General features: G+C 36.9%; 1 protein-coding gene and 1 long non-coding RNA gene across 24 annotated transcripts in view; one reads left to right on the top strand and one right to left on the bottom strand.

Annotated features, from left to right (window-relative positions):
* The window catches only part of CCDC34 (coiled-coil domain containing 34), a 98,524-nt gene that overhangs the window by 72,739 nt on the left and 5,605 nt on the right, over nt 1-20,180 (bottom strand). For 13 of the 22 annotated variants that reach the window (XR_016466594.1, XR_016466588.1, XR_016466596.1 and 10 more), the window contains exons 4-6: nt 11,326-11,484; nt 9,992-10,133; nt 8,227-8,381 (exon numbers count right to left, since the gene is read on the bottom strand). Coding sequence is in view for 11 of the 22 variants with exons in the window: in XM_090140167.1 (XP_089996293.1) it covers nt 8,227-8,381; nt 9,992-10,133; nt 11,326-11,484 (456 nt within the window). In the remaining 11 variants the exon portion in view is untranslated. Of the gene's footprint in view, nt 1-3,079; nt 3,175-4,225; nt 4,315-5,266; nt 5,374-7,514; nt 8,382-9,991; nt 10,134-11,325; nt 11,485-20,180 lie in introns of those variants that run through there. The other 9 variants (XM_090140170.1, XM_090140169.1, XM_090140171.1 and 6 more) reach the window with 7 other exon arrangements.
* LOC116237832 (uncharacterized) lies at nt 5,837-7,502 on the top strand. 2 transcript variants are annotated; one of them, XR_016466599.1, is made up of 3 exons: nt 5,837-5,987; nt 6,401-6,536; nt 7,025-7,502. It is a non-coding gene; the product is annotated as an uncharacterized LOC116237832 (long non-coding RNA). The 2 variants fall into 2 exon arrangements; XR_004168820.2 differs by having other exon boundaries at nt 5,842-5,987; nt 6,401-6,528; nt 7,025-7,496.

The following is a 20,180-nucleotide window of genomic DNA, read 5'->3' as shown; positions in this document are numbered from 1 at the left end:
ATTATTTCTAATAGACAACAATTACAAAACCAAAACACATTATTTCTAATAGACAACAATTACTAAGAGTATCAGTGACTGTCATTAATAGCTCCCTTGTACATTTAGGGCAGTAACCTAGTGACCAAATGAGAATATATTACATGGAGATGTTTAATCCTATCTGTTGGAAGTATTTCAGTAAGCATATATAAGCAAAAGTTCATGGATCAGAGACTGAAACTCACATATCCTATCTTCCAAGCCAGCAGCTTTACAATCATTATTACTTGTAAACTATTTGTAAGTTATTTTCATTTAAAAAAATAGCAATAGCTATTTTCAATAGCAATATCTGAAGGAGATCAAATTCTGTAAATTAATTAGTATTGACAATAAATTAATGATAAAACATCAATCAAATGTATAACTAGCCATAAAGTAGATAAATATTTTAACTGATTTCATCAAACATTTGAACTGTTACACAAGAAATACTTCAAAAATATCACAGGTTTGTGTTTAAATTTGGAGGTGTGATTTTAATACTATCTTCAATAGTATTAAAAGCCATAATGTTGAAGCATAATTCTATTTAAACATTTTAATCCTGAAATATGATACCTTTGAAGCAGTCTTAGAAAAAGCCTAACAATTTTATGTACGAGCAGCACACCCAGACCACCTGAAATAACAAGCAAAAATAGGAAGGTGTTTGCTTTTTTTCCCCCAAAAGGATTGTGCTGGAATCTCATGAAACTTGACCAGCACATCCACTGCATTCAGGAGATTACATATAATCTTACCAATTATCAAAGTCAATCATCTTAACCACAACAGTGAAGCAAAAATAGATCCACAGTCAGTGTTTAAGAATGGACTAGGATTCCCATATCTTCTGTCTTACTAGCAGATTAAACTAGCATGAGAATACTTCCCTTGCTGAATCTGTTGGGACTGTATTACTCACTTTCCCTACACAGATTATTTTAGTACCATTAAACCATTACAACTCTGTCATTTTCCACCTTCGTGGGAACAAGAAATAGTGCTAAATTCTGAAAAGCAAGGTGAGGTTGAGATTCACACAATAGGAGTTTTCATATAGTTAATGCCAGCTAGGATAGCCTGAAACATCGTGGGCAAGTGCTAGCTAAATGCCAGCAGATCAGTGCAGCAGCTTTGGCCCTTAACTTAATATACATCAAACTGCCTAGATTCTATTGGCGATGGTTATTTAAGCTGTTGCCATCCACACTTGGCTTGGGATCATTTTGATATACCCCTGACAAACCATGGGTAGGGTGGCACAGAAAGAAAGATGGACAAGCATGAGAATTTGTTTGCTCCAATTAGACGAGTACACATTTATGCCATACGAAATAAATAACGCAGCATGGATACCATATTCTGCCCTTTCACAGCTGTAGCCTCAGTTGGATTTTTGTTTCCTGGAAGTTACATCTAGTACAGAAGGTTTTTGTGAACGTCATCCCTCCTTCTACATTTATCATGGCCTAAATCAATATGCTGTGAACTATGCTCACATGGGCCAGACATCCTTATGGAGAGCAAAATTGTTTCTGAACAGTGGAAATAAAAGTGCAATAGCACATGAATTTCCTAGGATCTGTCCTACATTACTCAACCAGAACTTTCCCAGTGAAGGCTGAAGTGTGGATTTCTATTGGCATCTTTGGAGGTCTCTTTGAACAATAGCATTACACGGCCATCTTCTTTTATTTAAGGTACTCTGCTACGTAGCTTTCAGTAATTTATATAACAGTGGATGCATGTGTGCCAAGTAAAGGGAAAACTGAAGAGGTTTGTTTTCATCCTGACCATCTTCTTAACTAAATCAGCTTATGGATTTCACGCCTGCACAATGATATATGTGCAGCACTATAAAACAAAATTATAGGCTTACACAAATGAGAAAAGAAAGTCAACTTTTCTCAATGAAAATGTCCTCCTGCCAACCTGCATTCATAGTCCATAGGTTAAGCTCAAGTCTTGCAATGCAGTCCAACATCAAGTGCCTTCTCAAATTCTGGAAATGATAGATTAGTTGCCACACTAAATTCACCTTTCTGTTTTCTTTTATGGGAATACTGAGGGCTGAGTGTCACTGCTGAGGTACAACAATGTATAGATAACGTCCTGCCCCAGCAACAGTAAAAATATACAAGTATAAAGAGGAATGGGACACCAATAGAGAAAAAAAAATTGACCATATTTTAACTTTTCACATTGCTGCAATACTTACTAAAACTTGCTGCCTTTATGCCAAAACACATAACCTACATTATTTAAACGAATTGCCCGTGAAAGTCAAAGACCCATTTTCCACTGACTGTATACACAAAAGCATCCACTAAAATATGGATTTTCTGGCTGGGTTAATGACTTATCACATTTGGTGCTAGTAATATTAAAATCAATGCAGCTCTCACTTCAGCAGAATAAATCTAAGTCTGTGTAACAGTATTATTAACCATCAAATCCATCATTGAATCTAGTCACTGCAAAATTCAGTAGATTTTGCCATGAAGAGCTGCAAGTATCTCAATTTTTTTAATCACCATCTGGTCAATTTTCCATAAATGCCAATTTGTCTCTGAATTAAGTATTTGCAGCCTCTGCTTGATTCACTAAGTTCACAGAAACACAGAAACACCAAGATTGGAAAAGACCTACAAGATCATCCAGTCGAACCATCCACCTATCACCAATAGTTCTCACTAAATCACATCCCTCAACACAACATCCAAAAGTTAGACCAAGCAAACAAGTAAGTTCAGATACTACAAAGAAAAACTCTTGTAATTTTGCAATATTTTATGCCCATAACTAGCTTTAGAAATTGGTGTAAGTCATTGTAAAATTAGTTACTTGCATAAAAACAAGGGCATAACCTTACATATGAAGCAGAATGCATGAAAGCTTTAGCCCTGCTTTATCAATAATCTCTTGAGCATCTTTCAAGTTAATCAGGTGTTTATAAGCTTTACTAGATTAGGGTGCTCAGATTTCCTTTTCATTATTGAGTTTAAACAAAGTTCATCGTGCTGCCCAGGGAACAACAGTCTGGAACACTCACCTCTTGATCACAACAATGAAGCATGGAATATTCCATATTTGCTCACAAAAATCTCCCAGTGAAAATGATAACAGGAGCACTGACTGCTCTTCCAACTGGATTCCAAAACAGCAAATTAAGAAATTAATTTTACAATTAAACATGACACTTGCAAAGTCATTATTAAAATTTGATGCATTATCTGGTTAATATGAAACTCCAGCTACCCACCAGAATTAGTAACAAGAATTCCAACAGCATGTTGGAATTATTAATGGCACTACTTTCTAAGAACACAATGCTTTCTACAACAATAGTGATCTCTTACTAATCATATTTTTTTCTCTTTCTTCCTTTGATCTACTTTACTGCTTGTAGGCTTTCAGCCCTGAAATATCTCTGGGGAAATATCACTGTCAATTACCAGGAAGTCATGATGTTTTATGGAGCACCTACACAGCAATTTTCAAAAAACAGCAAAGTCTTGTAGAAGATATAATCCTTCACAGTAAGGCTGTATGTGGTATTCTATTTGTTACTAACAGATTGAGATGAGAAATGATTGTGCATCCTAGGACATACAGATTTGGAAGTAGTCAGTGAGGTTTTACAAACAAAAGTTCCACAAAAACAAGTGGATGAAAATAAGGTGAGCTTCAGACTCCTATTATTTCAGTGGCATGGACCCCAACATAAAAGATCTGGGGTTGTTTCTAATGAGCAATTATAGATTCTGCAACTTTTACTGTGAAATTTCACAAGTTGAGAAATCTGGGAGAGAATTTAAGAGAATACAGAATGCTGCTTAAAGCTTCAAAGTGTTAACATCCTATCTTTCTAAGCCTGAGAAAGGGATAAACTAATTACCTGCCACAACAGCATGAACTTACAGCTTTCTGTAGGATATAGTCTTAAATTAGGGTACAAGGCCAGGACATTTGGTTTTGTAGTTGATAAACTGTTGGAAAAATCCAAACAATACTTCTCTTCTTTGCTCAGCAAAAACATTATATTGACTGAATCAAAGCCAGTATGTGTATTCATGAGCTATCTTGCCTTAGCCTTATTTGTAATCTAATTAAGACAGAATAGTATTTATGATGCTGCAGAGGTACAGCAAGGGTCTCATTTTAAAGTTGATATTTTGGGCGTCACAAGTCCACTTACAGATCTCTCTCCTGAATCAAACAGCATGTTTTATTTGAAGGCAGGACAACCTTTCCAGAGAAAAATTGGCAGAGAAAAAATACCACCACCTAAGGATGAGAAAGAAAAGGAATAACAGCTTTAGATATTTTTTAGTATTTTCTAAAATCTCTAAACTAGAATTCCAGAAAGTATTCAGCTTAATTATTTTGGCCGAGTCATCTGAAAGAAAACTACCAGGCTTCAGTTATTACTGATATATCCATATTCCTGAACCAAATACACATTTAAGATTCATTTAGCCCTTCTGCTTGGGTGAAGACATGAAATCCTGAAGGTCCACTCTATTAATTCAGTGTAGAAAGTTCTTTAAGTAGCTATTCGTTACTATACAAACCAAGAGAATGCTTGTCAACTTTGTGTTACAGCAGAATAGTAGCTTTCAAAATCTGTTAATACAAATGCCTATATTCACATTATAGGCTACTTTATATAAAATAGATGCTATCATTATTTGTTACAGCATTATTTCACTGGTACTGGTGGCCATCTGCTATTTCAGAAAGACTGTCACAGAAGATACTAGCATGACAGTGCACAGCTTCTCTAAATCTGTGTCCTCAGAAATCTTTATCAATTAATCTAAAATTCAGTATTTACATTATGGTAAAATGCTATCTCTTCATCGGAGCACTGATAAGCATCAGGTAGCTTACAATATTGTCCAATTTCTTATTCACAAATCTTCACATGGGAAGGTCAGCTCAAAAGACTAACAGCTAATACACTCATCCACTGGTTTCATAACCCATTCATCATGGATTTCTTATAGGGAAAGCCAGACAGAATTCTACATCCTGATGATATTACAGAGATTTCTGCAAAGCCTCTATACTCCTAATTTACAGAATTATGACACTCCACATACTTTGTGGCATCCGCATTTCTCTTTTTATAGTCAAGTTAAATAGATACGCAGGAGTGCATGAACAATTAAGCTTAATTTTTTGCCTTCAAAAAAAGCAACCTGCAGTTTTACCTACTTCAGAATATGACAATTACCTACAAACAAGATTAAGAGAACACCATAGTAAGCAATGGAAGTGACCTTCTGAGATCTTACTGCCTTTCTTGATAGCTGCATGAGGAGTCTTTGTTTCACTTACAAACTAGAATAAATAGAAAAATAACTTGATAAATAAATACAGCAGAGAAGGACTAATTTCTATTTATATACGTATTTTTAACTGTTTGCCCTATGACAAATATTAGACTGCAGAAATAGCAGACATTCAATAACTAATATAACATCACCTATATTGTATATTATGTATTCATAAATATTTTACACTTTATTCAGACACTGTAACAGGAAAAAATGATCAGACCCATCACGGACACCATGGACTAAATATCTTAAGAGACAGTAGAAGTGAAACGCATTAGATCAGCCTGTGCACCCACAGCACATGGTAAACCAATCTATGTATTCATTAACACATGGCATGGTGTTAAGATACAAGCCTACACAGAAGCAGTTAAAGCTCTTAGATACCGGTCTATTGAATACAGACTGAGTTTTTACCAGTTGTGAATCAAGCTTACCTGATTCCCATTTTTGTATTACTGTCACTGAGAACTAAACATACAGGGCTGCTGGCTGCAGAACCTCCATCTCCTTCACAAAAGCAGCTTTGTCTATGCAAGGATAATTGCATTCTAATCTAGAATTCTGCCATTTCTCAGAAGTGCATCACGTCCTTACACCACGTGCTAACAGAAGGTTATTATTCTCAGTTATACAGACAACTTAAGGCAGACACCAAAGTCAGAGATCCAGTGGGAAACATTTTTAAGAAGTACAGAGGCTCTTGTTGCCTACTTAGACGTGCAGTTATCAAAACTGGTATGCCATGATCCATGTGCTCTTAAGTATGTTCATAGAATAACAGAATATCCTAAGTGAGAAGGGATCCGTAAGGATCGTTGAGTCCAACTCCTGCCTCCACACAGGACCACCCAAAAATCAGACTGTATGTCTAAGTGTGCTGTCCAGATGCTTCATGAATTCTGTCCAGCTCAGTGCTACAACCACTTCTCCAAAGAGGCTGTTCCAGTGCCCAGTCACCCTCTCAGAGAAGAACCTTTTCCTGATGTCCAACCTAATCCATGCCATTCCCTTGGGTTCTATTGTAGGTCATCAGAGAGGGGAGATCAGACCCTGCCTCTCCACATCCTCTCCAGAGGAAGCTGTAGGCTATGACGTCTCCCTTCAACCTCCTCTTCTCTGACCTGAACAAACTAAGGGACTTCAGGCACTCCTCGTTAGTCTGTATGTATAACCAAGGCTGTCCCTTCTCAGCTGAAGAATCTGATCCTTGTTTAGCTTCATGCCATTGGTGATTGCCCAGCTTTCTAATTTGACCCATCGGGTTCCATGAACTTCTATGCATGTATGGAACAGCACTGTTGCAACAGCAAATCACAAACAATAATCCTTTTCCAGGAAGACAGTGAAATTCAAGAAAATCCCACAATGCTCAGACTTGATTACGGTCATCATTTGTAATGACAACTGTCCAATTATGGAGTGCTTAAAAGACAAAGTAAAAGTAGGCAAGACTAAATAAAAAAAAAGCAGTTAGATTTTATAAAAGGATAAGAATGTTATTAGGTACAGCAGGTTAGGGTTTTGGTTTTTTTTCCTCCCCCAAAGATGACAATCAAAACAAAGATTGTAACTTCATCAGATTTCATACTCTTTTTGTTTTCTTTGTAATTCCTGTACTTTTTACTTCCCAATTGTTTCATGTATCATAGTTAGAGACTTGGAAGGTGGCATATGAAGAATATTTGAAGAAACAGTGCTCATTCAGCCTCGCAAAGAGATGGCTCAGTGGAGATTTAATCTATATTCCAATATCTAAAAGATAGCCACAGAGAAGATAATCTCTTCACCACATGGTAACAAAGAGAATGGACACAAGTTGCTCCAGAAGAACTTGCATCTGCATGTAAGAAAAATAATATCAAGAGAACAACTAAACATCAGGAAAAAGTTGCCCAGAGAAGTGGTGGAGTCTTACTCATTGAAAATTTACAAGATTCAGATTGACAGGACATCTGATAATGCATTTTAAGGCTCTCTGTCAAGAGGGGGCTTGTTCAGATGATCTCGGGAGATTTCAACCTGGACTCCTCTAACAGAGCTTCTCTTTGTCAGCTGGGTCAGGAAGTCATCAATACGCTCCAGAAGCTCCCTTAGTTGCTTGTTCTCTGCTGTATTGCCCTTCCAGCAGATTTCATGGTGGCTGAAGTCCATAGCAGATATCCACAGCAGTATCCACTCACCTTGGTCTCCCTTTAATCCTAATTCATAAAGACTCATCTGGCTATAATCATCAGTGCTTAGGTAAAGGTTCATGAGTTGTTGCTGCAGCTCTCTCCTCCTTGCTGGCCCATCCTTTCTGTCCTAAAGGGCCTGTATCACATCATTGCAGTGCTCCAGCAATGTAAGCTATAGGAATATATTTCCGTGGTCCCAATGTCATCATTGTTTTGTAGCTACAAACAGGCCTTGAGCTTCTTGTGCATAAAGCCAAGAATTGTTTTAAAGTTTGTTATAATTAGCATTGTTAAAATAACCCAGTTATACTGTTGTCCAAAATAATAATCAGCTGCACAAAATAAGCCTTTCAATGACAAAAAAATGAGGAAAGCAACAAACAATCCTGTATGCTTTATTGATATTGAAGTACAGTTCCATTAAAATTGCTAAATGTCACTTAAAAAAAAAACACATTGAAATTCAATACACAAAAGCCCTTGAATAACAATGTGATCAGTCAGTTACCTACAAATACAAAACCTGATCACAAAAAAAAAGAGACAAGTTTGTACATATAACTTTATACTTATGTTCTAGCTCACTCAAGCTCATAAGAATGACTTTGCTTTCTGTACTGTAACTACTTTCTATGCAAAGACTGTACACAAAGGTTGTTCTTGGGTTCATATATTACCATAGGTGAAAACTTATGTGACCGACAAGATTCAGATCTCTTACTGTTCTTCATGGTATGAGCACTTTCTTCCTTTGGAGGAGGAATGTGTACTGGTTTCCAAGGAATGGGGTTGCAATATGCTGGAGCTGGATATGAATTTCCATCAGGACGCCCTAAAACATTTAGAAAATATATGTAACTGAAAAGCAATATGTACTCTACGGGCTATATAATGCATGCAGTTCTAATAACCACCTAGAGTAAAACTGAACAATATCCTCAGAGGAATACAGTAAATGCATGTGACAATTCAAATCATTCAAAGTGATAAAATCTTTTACCTCTCTATTACCAATGACTAGTGTATTCCTCATCTGTATTAAAAAAAAAAGCAGGTTGAATTCTATGCAACATTCAAAATGCTCAGTCTCTTGTATACTTAAAAGATGCGTATGTGTGTGAATTGGCTACATCACATCACTTCAAAGCATTTATAAATATTACTTCCTGTCACCACATATATAAAATACACATACTTTTTCCATCTTTGCTTAACGACAACTCTTCATTTTACCAAGGAGAAAAACATGTAAGTTTTCCACAATTTAATTAATTGTCTGCAATTATTAACCTGGGGACTTAGACTAGTATAAGAAAGCAGAAGGAACACATTGTTCTGTCAGTCACTTGTGCGTACTGAAATTCCACTGCACACATCATGAGGTTGGGTAAAACAAAGTCTATAACACATTCGATTGCATGAACACTACTGAGTATAGAAATACTTCTTAAAAAAAAAATAAAATACTTAAGTGATTGCAGCTGTCAGGAAGTTATGAGCTACAAATGCGAAACATGAAAGCAAAGTATCACTATCTACAAGCAGATGTAAGCAAAAGAACAACTGGTTGCTCATCTGCTACAAGGATTTTCTTAAGCATTCAAAATGTAGGATTTAGGTCCTAGAATATTTTCTGTCACAAATACAAATAATAATAATGATTTGATTCTATGAAAAAATAAATATGAAAGTATAGTTTGGTTTTTTTTAAAGGACATCTAATTAAGCACTGAAATGTAATACAAAATATTACTTCTTACAGCTCTTCAGTTTTTGTATCACATGGAATTACAAACAAAACACAATAACAAAGTAAGACTCTCAAATCTCCACACCATCATCAGCATTCTCTTTCACACTTCCCTTAAATTGAAAAAAGAATATGACAACAGATGCAAGGAGGTGTGAAGCAATTGCAAAGCTAAATTGCTAAAGGAAACTGTCACTCAGAACAGAAGTTAATTCCCACATAACCCTTTTCAAGCAGAACTTCTGCCAGACTGTTATTAATCTTCACATCTCAAAAACTGCCCCTTTTCTTAACATGGATTCTGGTGCAACAAGAGAGCACATGTTTTCTGAAACACAAATACTAATTTTCCAACAATGTCAACATAGCTATATGCTTCACAGGAACCAGTAATTAGCCTGATAAGGAACTTAACAAGATTAATATCAATTATAATTTGGTATGCCACATTATTCTCAAGTAACATTCTTTTCCTCCTAAATGATATAAATCATAGAATCAAAGAATCAATAAAAAACATACAAATGTCCGACTGTAAAAGCTTTTCCAACTGACACCATACAGGATATTCATTCTCATGTGTCAAAACGAGATACTGGATGAAGATCTTAAAACAGCTTCATTTTACATTAAATATTAGAGGGGAAGAATCACATCCTAAGTCACTGCATATGTGTAGTAAGAGTACAAACCTGTAGACTTCCCATGTGAAAAGCCATAACTATTTAATACGGGGCGTGGTTTATTTCTAGCATTACGTAGCCATTCATTAAAAATCTTCTCTGCTCTCTCTCTCTTCTCTTGCAGCTCAACCTGCCTTTCTTTTTCTTTTTCCTGAAAATAAAATAATGTAAGATGTGTACAGACAAAACGTGTCAGTATGTTTTTACAGGCATTGCGATTGGATTTAAATCAAGTTTAATTGATACTGTGAGCAAAACTTATACAAACTTACATTAACAAAAAGAGGACTAAAGGGAATGTATGTTGGTTTAAATCTCTCTTTAAACTCCCATTTACTTTGGTTGCAAGTTCCTTGTTTTGTACTTTTTAGAGGTCCAGCAGAGACACAGAATTGGTTTAAACAGGACATGAACACAAGCAGTATAGAATATTTAAGTGTATTCCAGTTATATGAAAAATTAGAAAGTCTACAAAATTAAGGTCCTTGAGGCCTCTAACTTGGTCTGAAACAACTTAAGGTATTTTTAAGATAATCCAAAGGAATTAGTATATACACTTAAGAAATACTTATGAATCTTTTTTGTGCATTAAGAATGACAGCTATAATTACATCAGGAACATAGACAAATTCTTCTAACCACAATCCCCCTAACACTTAACAGTAGTGTAATACAAATTCAATTGAAAAATAAAAGTGTACCATTAATTAAATTTAATTACAATCAATCAACTTTAAGCATAATAGTTGTAGTTGTCCACTCGTTTTCAGGCACAAGCATTACCAATATATAACATCTATATATAATTTGTCCTAAGACCTCAGTGTCTGTGTTTTAGGAAGCTTACAACATGTAAGGAGTCTTCTAGAGCACACTATAAAAAAAAACAGCTAGTTAATTGTTGAATCTGAATTAACATTAAAATTAGGACTCAGCATCAGATTGGCACAGAGAAATAGAAAGAAAAATACTTCTAATTTGAAGTATGTTTAACAATCAAAATAGGAGTGGTGCTGAGAGAAAAATGACTGGAAGGATGCCTATTTTCTGCGGGGGTTGAGAAATAAAGATACAGTTTGTGGTTCGTATTTCTGTTTCTCTTATCACATCACAATTGCAGAGGGTTTGCTTGACTTTGCAATAAAACTAGTAACAAACATGCATTTAATGTGCATCTTTCTTTGCTGGCCACACCTCAATATCTTCAACACATCAACAGTATAACTTTTGAAACTATTCTTAACATACATCACTCCATCTGATAAATTCCAATTAATTTAATCAAGCAATATACTTAGTATGTTAGGTAAAGCCATTCAAACACATAATTAACTGATGAATACCTTCTCTTTCTTCCTCTTTTCTGACTCTTCAGCTCTCTTCTTCTTTAACCATTCATTATACTTCACTTTGGCCTTTTCTTGTAACTGCATTTTTTCTAGTTCCTTTGTGGCTTTCTCTGCCATTTCTTTGCTCAATTTTCGTTCTCTTTCCCTCCTTTCCTAGACGAAATAGATCAAAGAAGAAGAATTTTAAAAATGCAATATATTTCAACGGGTAGCTATTTTGAGAAATGCTTTTATTATATAATTACAAATAAAATTATCATAACCCTGAAAACGAAACCTACTCATCACTAGACACAAGACTTGATAACAATTTACATTCAGACTCTCTCTACTATAATGCTTAGTCTGATGATTATTTATTTACACATCTTTTTAAAAAGACTTTCAGCACTTCTCAGTATTTCTGGAAAAGAAATCTATGCTGCAATTCTTGATGAGCATGTTTTAAATTAAGAAGTCTACTTTTCAGTTAAACTAGAGCAAACTACGGTTCTAAATGGAAGTCAGTCTGTGCCCTTCTGACTCACTGATACACATCAGCACTGTAAGATATGATACATAGAGGTCTTATAATTTCTGTGTCTTTCCCAAGTATGTGAATATAATGGCACACAGCATTTTGAGAGCCATTCTCTAAGCTAAAGAGCACATACTGAAGGAAGCATATTCAGATGAAGACAAACAGTACCCCTCACCACCCTATTCTGTAACCTTTCTAAAATGCCTGCGATTCTACTGCTCCAGTATTACTACATTTTAGCTCACTTAGCTCTGAAGAACCTGCATACACAAAAATCCTTACTAGACAAACTATACATGTGACTTGGAGGACAAACTTGAGAGAACTTGAGATCAAAAATTCTGCACTTATAGAAAAGAATTGCTGGATAAAAATGTTTTTAGGAGGGTAGGGAAGCTTCCTAGAGAATGAATTCTTAATCACAGTACTTTAAATGAGCTTAGCCAGAATCATACAATCGTTTGAGTTGGAAGAGGCCTTTAAAGGTCATTCAGTCCAACTCCCTTGCAATGAACAGGGGAACCTATAGCTCCATCGGGTGCTCAGAGCCCTCTCCAGACTGACCCTGAATGTCCACAACAATGGGGCATCTTTCACCTCTCCAAGCAACCTGTTCCAGTGCCTCCTTATCCTTACTGTAAAAAGCTTTCTTCTTGTATTGAATCTACTCCTCTCATTTAGTTTGAAACCATTTTCCCTTGTCCTGTCACAACAGACCTTACTAAAGAGTCCAGCCCCTCCTTTCTCAACAGCTCCACTTTAGATACTGAAAAGCCTCTCTCAGGACCGTCCAGAACCTTCTCTTCTCCAGGCTGAACAGCACCAGCCCTCTCAGCCTGTCCTCAAAGGGTTGTTTTTGAGGCCCTCCTCTGGATGCACTGCAACAGGTCCATGCCACTCCTGTACTGAGGACTGCATATCTGGGCACAGTACTCCAGCTGAATTCTCACCAGGTGTTGGGGCTTTCTGTTTTTTCTTGTCACTATTCCACAGCATAACATGTAAAGCAGTGGGAGTTAAAGAATTAATGTTCTGATTCAGTGGACTGCCCTTTTTTGGGCATTTTGGACCTGAGGGGAGTGGAGGGGAGGAGTGGCATTCCCCAAAGGACTTTGTGCCCAGAGGAAGAAAGGTGGAGCTCCTGGCAGGACAGCAGCTGCTCTCCCTCTTGCAGACTCTTGGTTTTGTGGCACAGAAGCACGTGGTTCCCTCTGCAGTCTACAGCATAAGGCCTCAGCTTTGGACACTGTCATTTTGTTTGATTTTGTTGGATTCAGTAAAATAACATTCCTTCTCAGATCGTTGCCGTTGCTCTGTTGTTGTTTTTTTTTTTTTTTCTTTAAGATCCACCTACTATTTCCCTACCCTTCCCTGCCCCCATCACCCTTTCTCTCCAGCCCAGGAGTGCCCTGCCCTGACATAAATGTTTAACACTTTTGTTGTTGTTGGGTTTTTTTGGGCCTGTGCCCCATGTCACGGACACAGATAGAGAGAGAACTCCACGACACGAGGGCAGAGTGGATGGGCAGGATTGACTCCCTCGCCCTGCTTCTGATGCAGCCTAGGATACAGTTGGCTTTCTGAGCTTTGAGGGCATACTGCTGTTTTGTGTCCAGCTTCCCCCCCACTAGTACCCCCACGTCTTTTTTGGTAGGGCTATGCTCTATCCTTCTATGCCTCAGCTTGTACTGATAGGGGGGGTTGCCATGACCCAGATGCAAGACCTAATACTAGGCTTTGTTGTACCTCATGAACTACACCTGGGCCCACTGCTCAGCCTGTCTAGGTCTCTCCGGATGGCATCCCATTCCCCGAGAGTGTAGACTGCAACACACAGCTTGGTGTCATCCACAAATTTGCTGAGGGTGCACTTGATACCACTGTCAACGTTCATTGACAAAGATGTTAAAGAGCATCAGTCCCAGTTCTGTCCCCTAAGGGACACCATTTGTCAATGATGTCCATCCAGATGTTGAGCTACAGACCACTACTCTCTGGGTATAATCTTGCAACCAGTTCCTCATTCACTGAACAGCCCACTCACAAAATCCATGTATTTTCAATTTGGAAAGAAGGATTTTGTGGGGGACTGTATTAGCTACTATCTGTGCTGCCCCAAAGTTAAATAAGGCACTATGTAAATAACAACATGCCATGCATACTACCATGAAAGTCAAAGCTATTGCTGAAATTTTACTTCCACTGAGGAATCACAAGGACTGGGAGGGGTCCCTACAGAACTGCAGACTCTGCAGCTGCCCAGAAATTATTCTGCAAATAAATCAGAAGTGCTTCCTTTTTCTCTCTAGCACAAAACAACTCCTTCAGAAAGGTGATTTACATCACATTCCCAGCTGCTTTAATAATCTGGTTTGTGTCAAGCTCCTGTCACTCCAGCCTTCCAGTTTCCCCCCATTCTCATTTCTTTTTCTTATACAAGACTATCAAAAAAGCTAGGAATGTGCAGGTGAATGCACACGATGTTCTTCAGTCCTTCCTTCACACTGCTTCCACATATTTAAGGGGAAGAGAAATTATATAATTTGTTTATGTGTGGCGTTGTCAGATTGGGTTTTAAAAATTCTCTTTGATCTTGTGTTCCCAACAGACATACCTATTCACTAAACCACCTCTAAGTTTACATATACTTTAAAATCTGATTACACACGTTACATAAATTAAGGTATTGATTGTAAAACATCCCATTACTTATTGCAGGAAGAGCCTGTTCTCCTGCCACTCCACCCAAACACATTATTAAGCAGAAAGGATACAAATCTGGCCTGAAGGTTGACTGCTATGGGCTGCGATCCTATCAGGTCTCGGAACCTAATAAAGACTGGGCTGGGTCAGTACTTGGAAATCCCCCACCCAGAACAAACCCAGACATGGCACAAAGCAGTCCTGGTGACTCAGTGGGCAGTGTGTGCCTTACTGAGTCAGTATCAAACCAGTGTCTCATCAACAGAACTATTCAGCTTTTAAGAAAAAAAATCAGACCTATGTATATGTTGAGACTTGTCAAAGAAATTTTAAATTTGACACTCTACTTAGCCTTATTTACTACCTTCTGCCAAAAAGAATTTCTAAGGCAGAAAATGAGCCCAATTACCACTGAAACAGAGTCAACATATCCAACTGGAAGAAAATTAATAAAACATACATTCCTGTATGTTCATATTAATAATTAACTCAGAGGCTGTAAAAAGGATCAAATGCAGAGCTGCTTTATATTCTGAATTTTCTATACACGGTCTCGTGGCAGGGGGGCAATCTTGAAAGGTCCCTTTCAACCCAAACCCATGTCATGATTCTGTAAATAGAAAGATTTCCAGAAATTTATGCTGTTTCGATTTTTTAAGATACTTCTCACAGCAATTGTTTTCCTGTTTTCTACTCTACAGGATATGACAGTGTTTTTCTTTTCAGACGTGCCCAATGATTCTATTGCACAGTTCTGACATCTTTGTTTCTGTATTCCAGCATCATTTCATACTGAACGATTGGTGAAATATAGGAAAAGACCACACTGTCAACATCAGAACATATATGCAAATTTCCTTATATATATTCACAGCAATCTGGAATGTCAGTCACATTTAACAACTCTGGAAATAGGGGTCATTCATCCAATTGTTACTGCCTTTTCAATTTACTCCTATCACACAGCTCAGTCACCAAACCTGGCTCACTTAAATATGTCTATAAGCTCTCCAGAACTGGCAAGCAAAAAAAAGGAGAGAAAGGAAGTCAGTGATACAACACTACCAACAGGCAGGTTTACAACAATGTTCACAAAATCAATGTGGACTCTATTACAGTCTAGAAGTTGGAGAGTTCTAAGACAGTTAGAGCATCGTTCTCCTGAATTCTGTTTCTTTAAAGAATTATCATGTGGGTATTTGATATAAGTGACAAGCAGAAAGTCGTAGTGGACTTGGCCCATCAATATTCTCAAGGTCTTCAGAAGAACACAGACTCCATGAAAGCTGCCACAAAACACAATTACTCTCATTTTAATCATCTGTCACTCTGAATTCAAGTTCTGCAAGACTACCCACAATTAATTTTAACACTAAATGTGAGAAATTGGTTCATTCTACTACAGAAAACTAAAAATAAGCCTTACATAAATAAGATCCAGGTACAATCTAAAGTTATATAGATTGGCCTTGCACAACCCCAAGGATAAATTCAATGTGAAGAGACATCAAACACTGTATTAAAAAAAAAAGACTATTTTAAGACTATTTTGTAATGTATTCCACACTCTGGGTTTAGATCCTTAAAAATATCACTTCCTCATAAATATAATGAAATATTCATTAACTGGAAGAAAGACAGCATGAGCACGACTTTTTAGCTTGAAAGTCATGCTCAAACTGCTGAACAATCTGTATGCTGAATTACAATAGTGAGAGGTAACATGCATTCAGCAGTCTTTAAAAAAGGGTTGTGATGCAAGTCTCTCTTCTGTAAGGAATCATACAGCATATCAAGAAAGAGAAGTTGTCTCCAAGAATATTGCCATTCATTATTTCATAGTGTGATGGTTCCAACTTTCTATTTCCTATTGCTTCTTCCTTAAAAGGACTGTCAGCCAAAAGTAAAATAAATGATAAAAAGATGTATTTTTCAATGAAAAAGCAACAACAGCAAATTCTCCCATCCTGTAATTTTTCACATGAGAATGGTGTTTTTCAGCAAGTAAGGAAGCCTTGCTGAAAGAAATCAAAAAAGAATAAAAAATCTGGCCATTAAAATTCTAAGAGTAACATCTTTTTTGCTCATACTTAGTTTTAAGAAAAAAAATGAAAAGCAATGTCTTGTTCTCTTTTCATTTGAGATGTTAGTCAGATTAATATGGTATCAGAATATTTTTTTATTTCAGTGCAAAGCTGTCCAACCAGCAAGGAGGCTGGGGGAGGAGATGCAGCCAAGACAGTTGACCCAAACTGACCAAAGTGATATTTCATATTATATGATGTCATGCTCAGCAATGAAAGCTAGGAGGAAGAAGGAGGAGAGGGAGGGAGACATTTGGAATTACAGCATTTGTTTTCTAAAGTAACCATTAGGCACAATGAAGCCCTGCTTTCCTGGCAATGGCTAGATGTCTGCCTGCAAGTGGAAAGTAGTAAATTAATTCCTTATTTTGCTTTGTTTGCACATGAAGCTTTTGCTTTACACCTATTACATTCTTTTCATCTCAACTCCTGAGCTTTCTCCCTGTCACTCTTCCAGCTCTCTTCCCCATCTTGCTGTTGCATGGGAAGATAGAGAAGAAGGTGAGAGAACAGCTGTGTGGTGCTTAGCTGCCTACCAGGGCTAGCCAACAATATATAATGGAAGTTCCTATACATAAACCTAAGTACATATACAAATTGATTTATCTTGATATTTCTAACTTCATATTCTACCAATATTAAAAAATGAAGTAGTACAGCAGTTAATAAAGGTGGATTTCACAGAATTGGAAAATACGTTAAACAGAGTGTAGACAGTGAGAAGAACTGCATCAGTGTCAATTTAAGTGTTTAAACAAAAACTGCTGTCATCAGTCCTTACCTTTAATCTAAATACTTTATTCTGCATGAATTCATAAGAGGTTTCTACAAGAAATTTACAATATAATACTCTAAAGAATTAAATGGTCACATTATTTTAAAAACATGTCACAGTCCATGCATCCCCGATGCATTTCTCAAAGCAACTGGTATCTGATTTGATAGCAATTAATCACTACATCACTACTTAAACGTAGCTAATTTAAGCGTTTGATCCCACAGCTGTTGATAGGAACCAAAGAGACTTCACATCTGTGGATCAACAGTTAGGTAAAGAAGAAACTTGCTACTGTTAACAAGCTTTCTATTCAACAAATAGGGCAAAACAACAGGGAGTTGGTCGTACATAACTGGGGTTCTTCAGATATGGACTTGTAAACACAGCACTCTTGAAACCTTAAACCCAGATTATGCTTAGAATCTATAATAGGAGAGGCTGGGACTATGTTTACATGAAGAACATTTAGCGTGAGACTGTACAGAAGTCCATAATCAAAACCATCCTCAGTTCTTTTCAGAAATATCTGGAAGAGGATGTAGAGTAAAGAAGAAAGGAAGTCTGGAAAGACAAAGGTTTTATAAACCAATGAGATCTGTATTCTGCTCCTCATCCATGAGAGATAAGATTCTGAGAGTAAAGTAAAAAAAAAAAAACAAACAACAAGAGAATGAATAGACATGAAGAGAATAAGCTTTCACAACCACTAATTCTAATCTAACAGAATGAGACAGTGGTTAGTTTACAATATCTATTCAAAATTTAGACCTATGATGATGGAGGGGATTCAAGGATGTCAATTCCTTCATTTTAAAGCTTCACAGTTCAGCCATAAGTTGTCTACAAAGAGCTCGTTACTGAACAGGAATCTAACTACAGCAATTAGCAATCAAGCAATTGTTTTAACATATCAGAAACATTAAGATACATTCTAATGGTTTCACTCGAAGTCCAGTTCTGTGCACCACTCAAATCCATTTCAAAATAAGGCTACTTTAATAATGAAAACGTGACATTGGACAGCTTTGCTTTTCTAGCACTTGTTATCATACACGCCCCATTTTTATCCATCAACCTAACAGTAATGAAGAAAAAGATTTGGGTGTTGGTTTCAGATTTTCTTCTGGAGTCTAAATCCATGTCTGGAGATACCTTCAGAGTTAAAATATTTTAACCAATATTCCTGTGACTTGTTACATCTAAAACAGAACAAACCAGACAATTTACTGTCTGCCCACAAATGACTCAACCTCCAGAGACAGAGAAAGTTGAATTATTTTTGTCAAGAAGAGGTCTAGCATCTTAATGATTTGTAAATTTTGACAGCATTATTAGAACCACAATAGCACCTGACAGCTGATTTTTACTAAGTTTCTCCTTCTTTATGAGCTGCAAAATTCCTTTGTATTTCCATACATATTTCACAGCTTAGAACGTTCTCTGACAGTTCACTCTCAACCTCTGAAATCACAAAAACTTATTTACATTGAAGTTTATGAAATGGTGACCACATCTTGATTTTCAAAAATTATTTATGCAAAGTGACTGGAAGAATGCAAAAGCCTCACATCACATGGTTTTAAGTAGACATTAAATAAATACTGTCCTCACAAGTACTTCTTCCTAATTGAAGCTAATGAACTGTATGTAACAGTCAGAGCACTACAACTAACACTGCCACATAACCAAATGCTAGTGGCTTGTTACATAGAACAAGAGCAGAATTCTTTCAGGCCCACACAAATATTCTGGCGTGGATCTGCCTTATAAAGATTTTTCCAGCAGCGTCCTGGAGCTGCTTAAAGACCTTGTGCTCAAGATGAAGGAAAAAGTTTCACTTACACTCTAACATCCCTCACTTCCTTCATCAATTGAACCACAGGTCCAATACTCAGCAAAGGGGAAGGATTCAGATTTGCAGAGACCACAAAGGTAACATCCCTGAAAGGCTCATCTCCTGTAAAGCACTTTCTGTATTCTCCACAAAGTGGTGAGAATCACCAACAGGATACAAACAGGGTGAGTGCTTAATATTTACTTTGAAGAAAACTGAGTTTGTCCTCAAGGAGCACCTTTTCATGCTAATAGACCTTTTGCACATGTACATATATTTTCTGAGAAAAATCACAGCAAGTATTCATGAATCCAACCTTAACTTCACGTGAAATCTTTCACAAACACAGATTTAGCCACTGAATTGACATACTTATCATTCGGTATGTGTTATTCACAGGCAATCTTGTAAAAACTTGTACTGCAGAGGAGTATGCAGCAGAAATGTTACAATTCTAAAGAAAGCTAAGCCTTCAAGATCCATTTTTTCTTGATTTGAGAGTGGTTTTCAGAAAAGACAAGCCAATGAATCATCTGATTTAAATGAAAAACAGATTACTATTGGTAAGTGCTTGGGACGTGGCCTAAGAATGACCATAAGCTTCCAAAACATAACATGTACAAGTCCAAACACAAATACTTTCTTTCCCTCTGCTGTTCTCCAAGCTGATGCTGCCATCAAAAAGACCTGCACATCCCTTTGCCAACAGAAAGGAAGGAGTTAATCAGTAAACCCACAAAGGTAAAGTTACAAGGAGGACACAAATAGGTAGAGATGTACAGAAGCTGAATGAGATAGACAGACACCCAAAGAGAATATTCAATTTTGAACTGTGAAGTGAACCATTTTAACATGTAATCACACTTGTTCAAGCCAATGAATAGTTGCAGGAAGCTGTTAATTTCTGTTTTAGAAGGGGAAAATGTCACT

The sequence above is a fragment of the Phasianus colchicus genome, chromosome 5 (genome assembly GCF_987193195.1).
Source record: "Phasianus colchicus chromosome 5, bPhaCol1.hap1.1, whole genome shotgun sequence".
In the NCBI taxonomy this organism is placed as follows: Eukaryota; Metazoa; Chordata; class Aves; order Galliformes; family Phasianidae; genus Phasianus; species Phasianus colchicus.
This window is presented reverse-complemented; position numbering and strand designations above follow the sequence as displayed.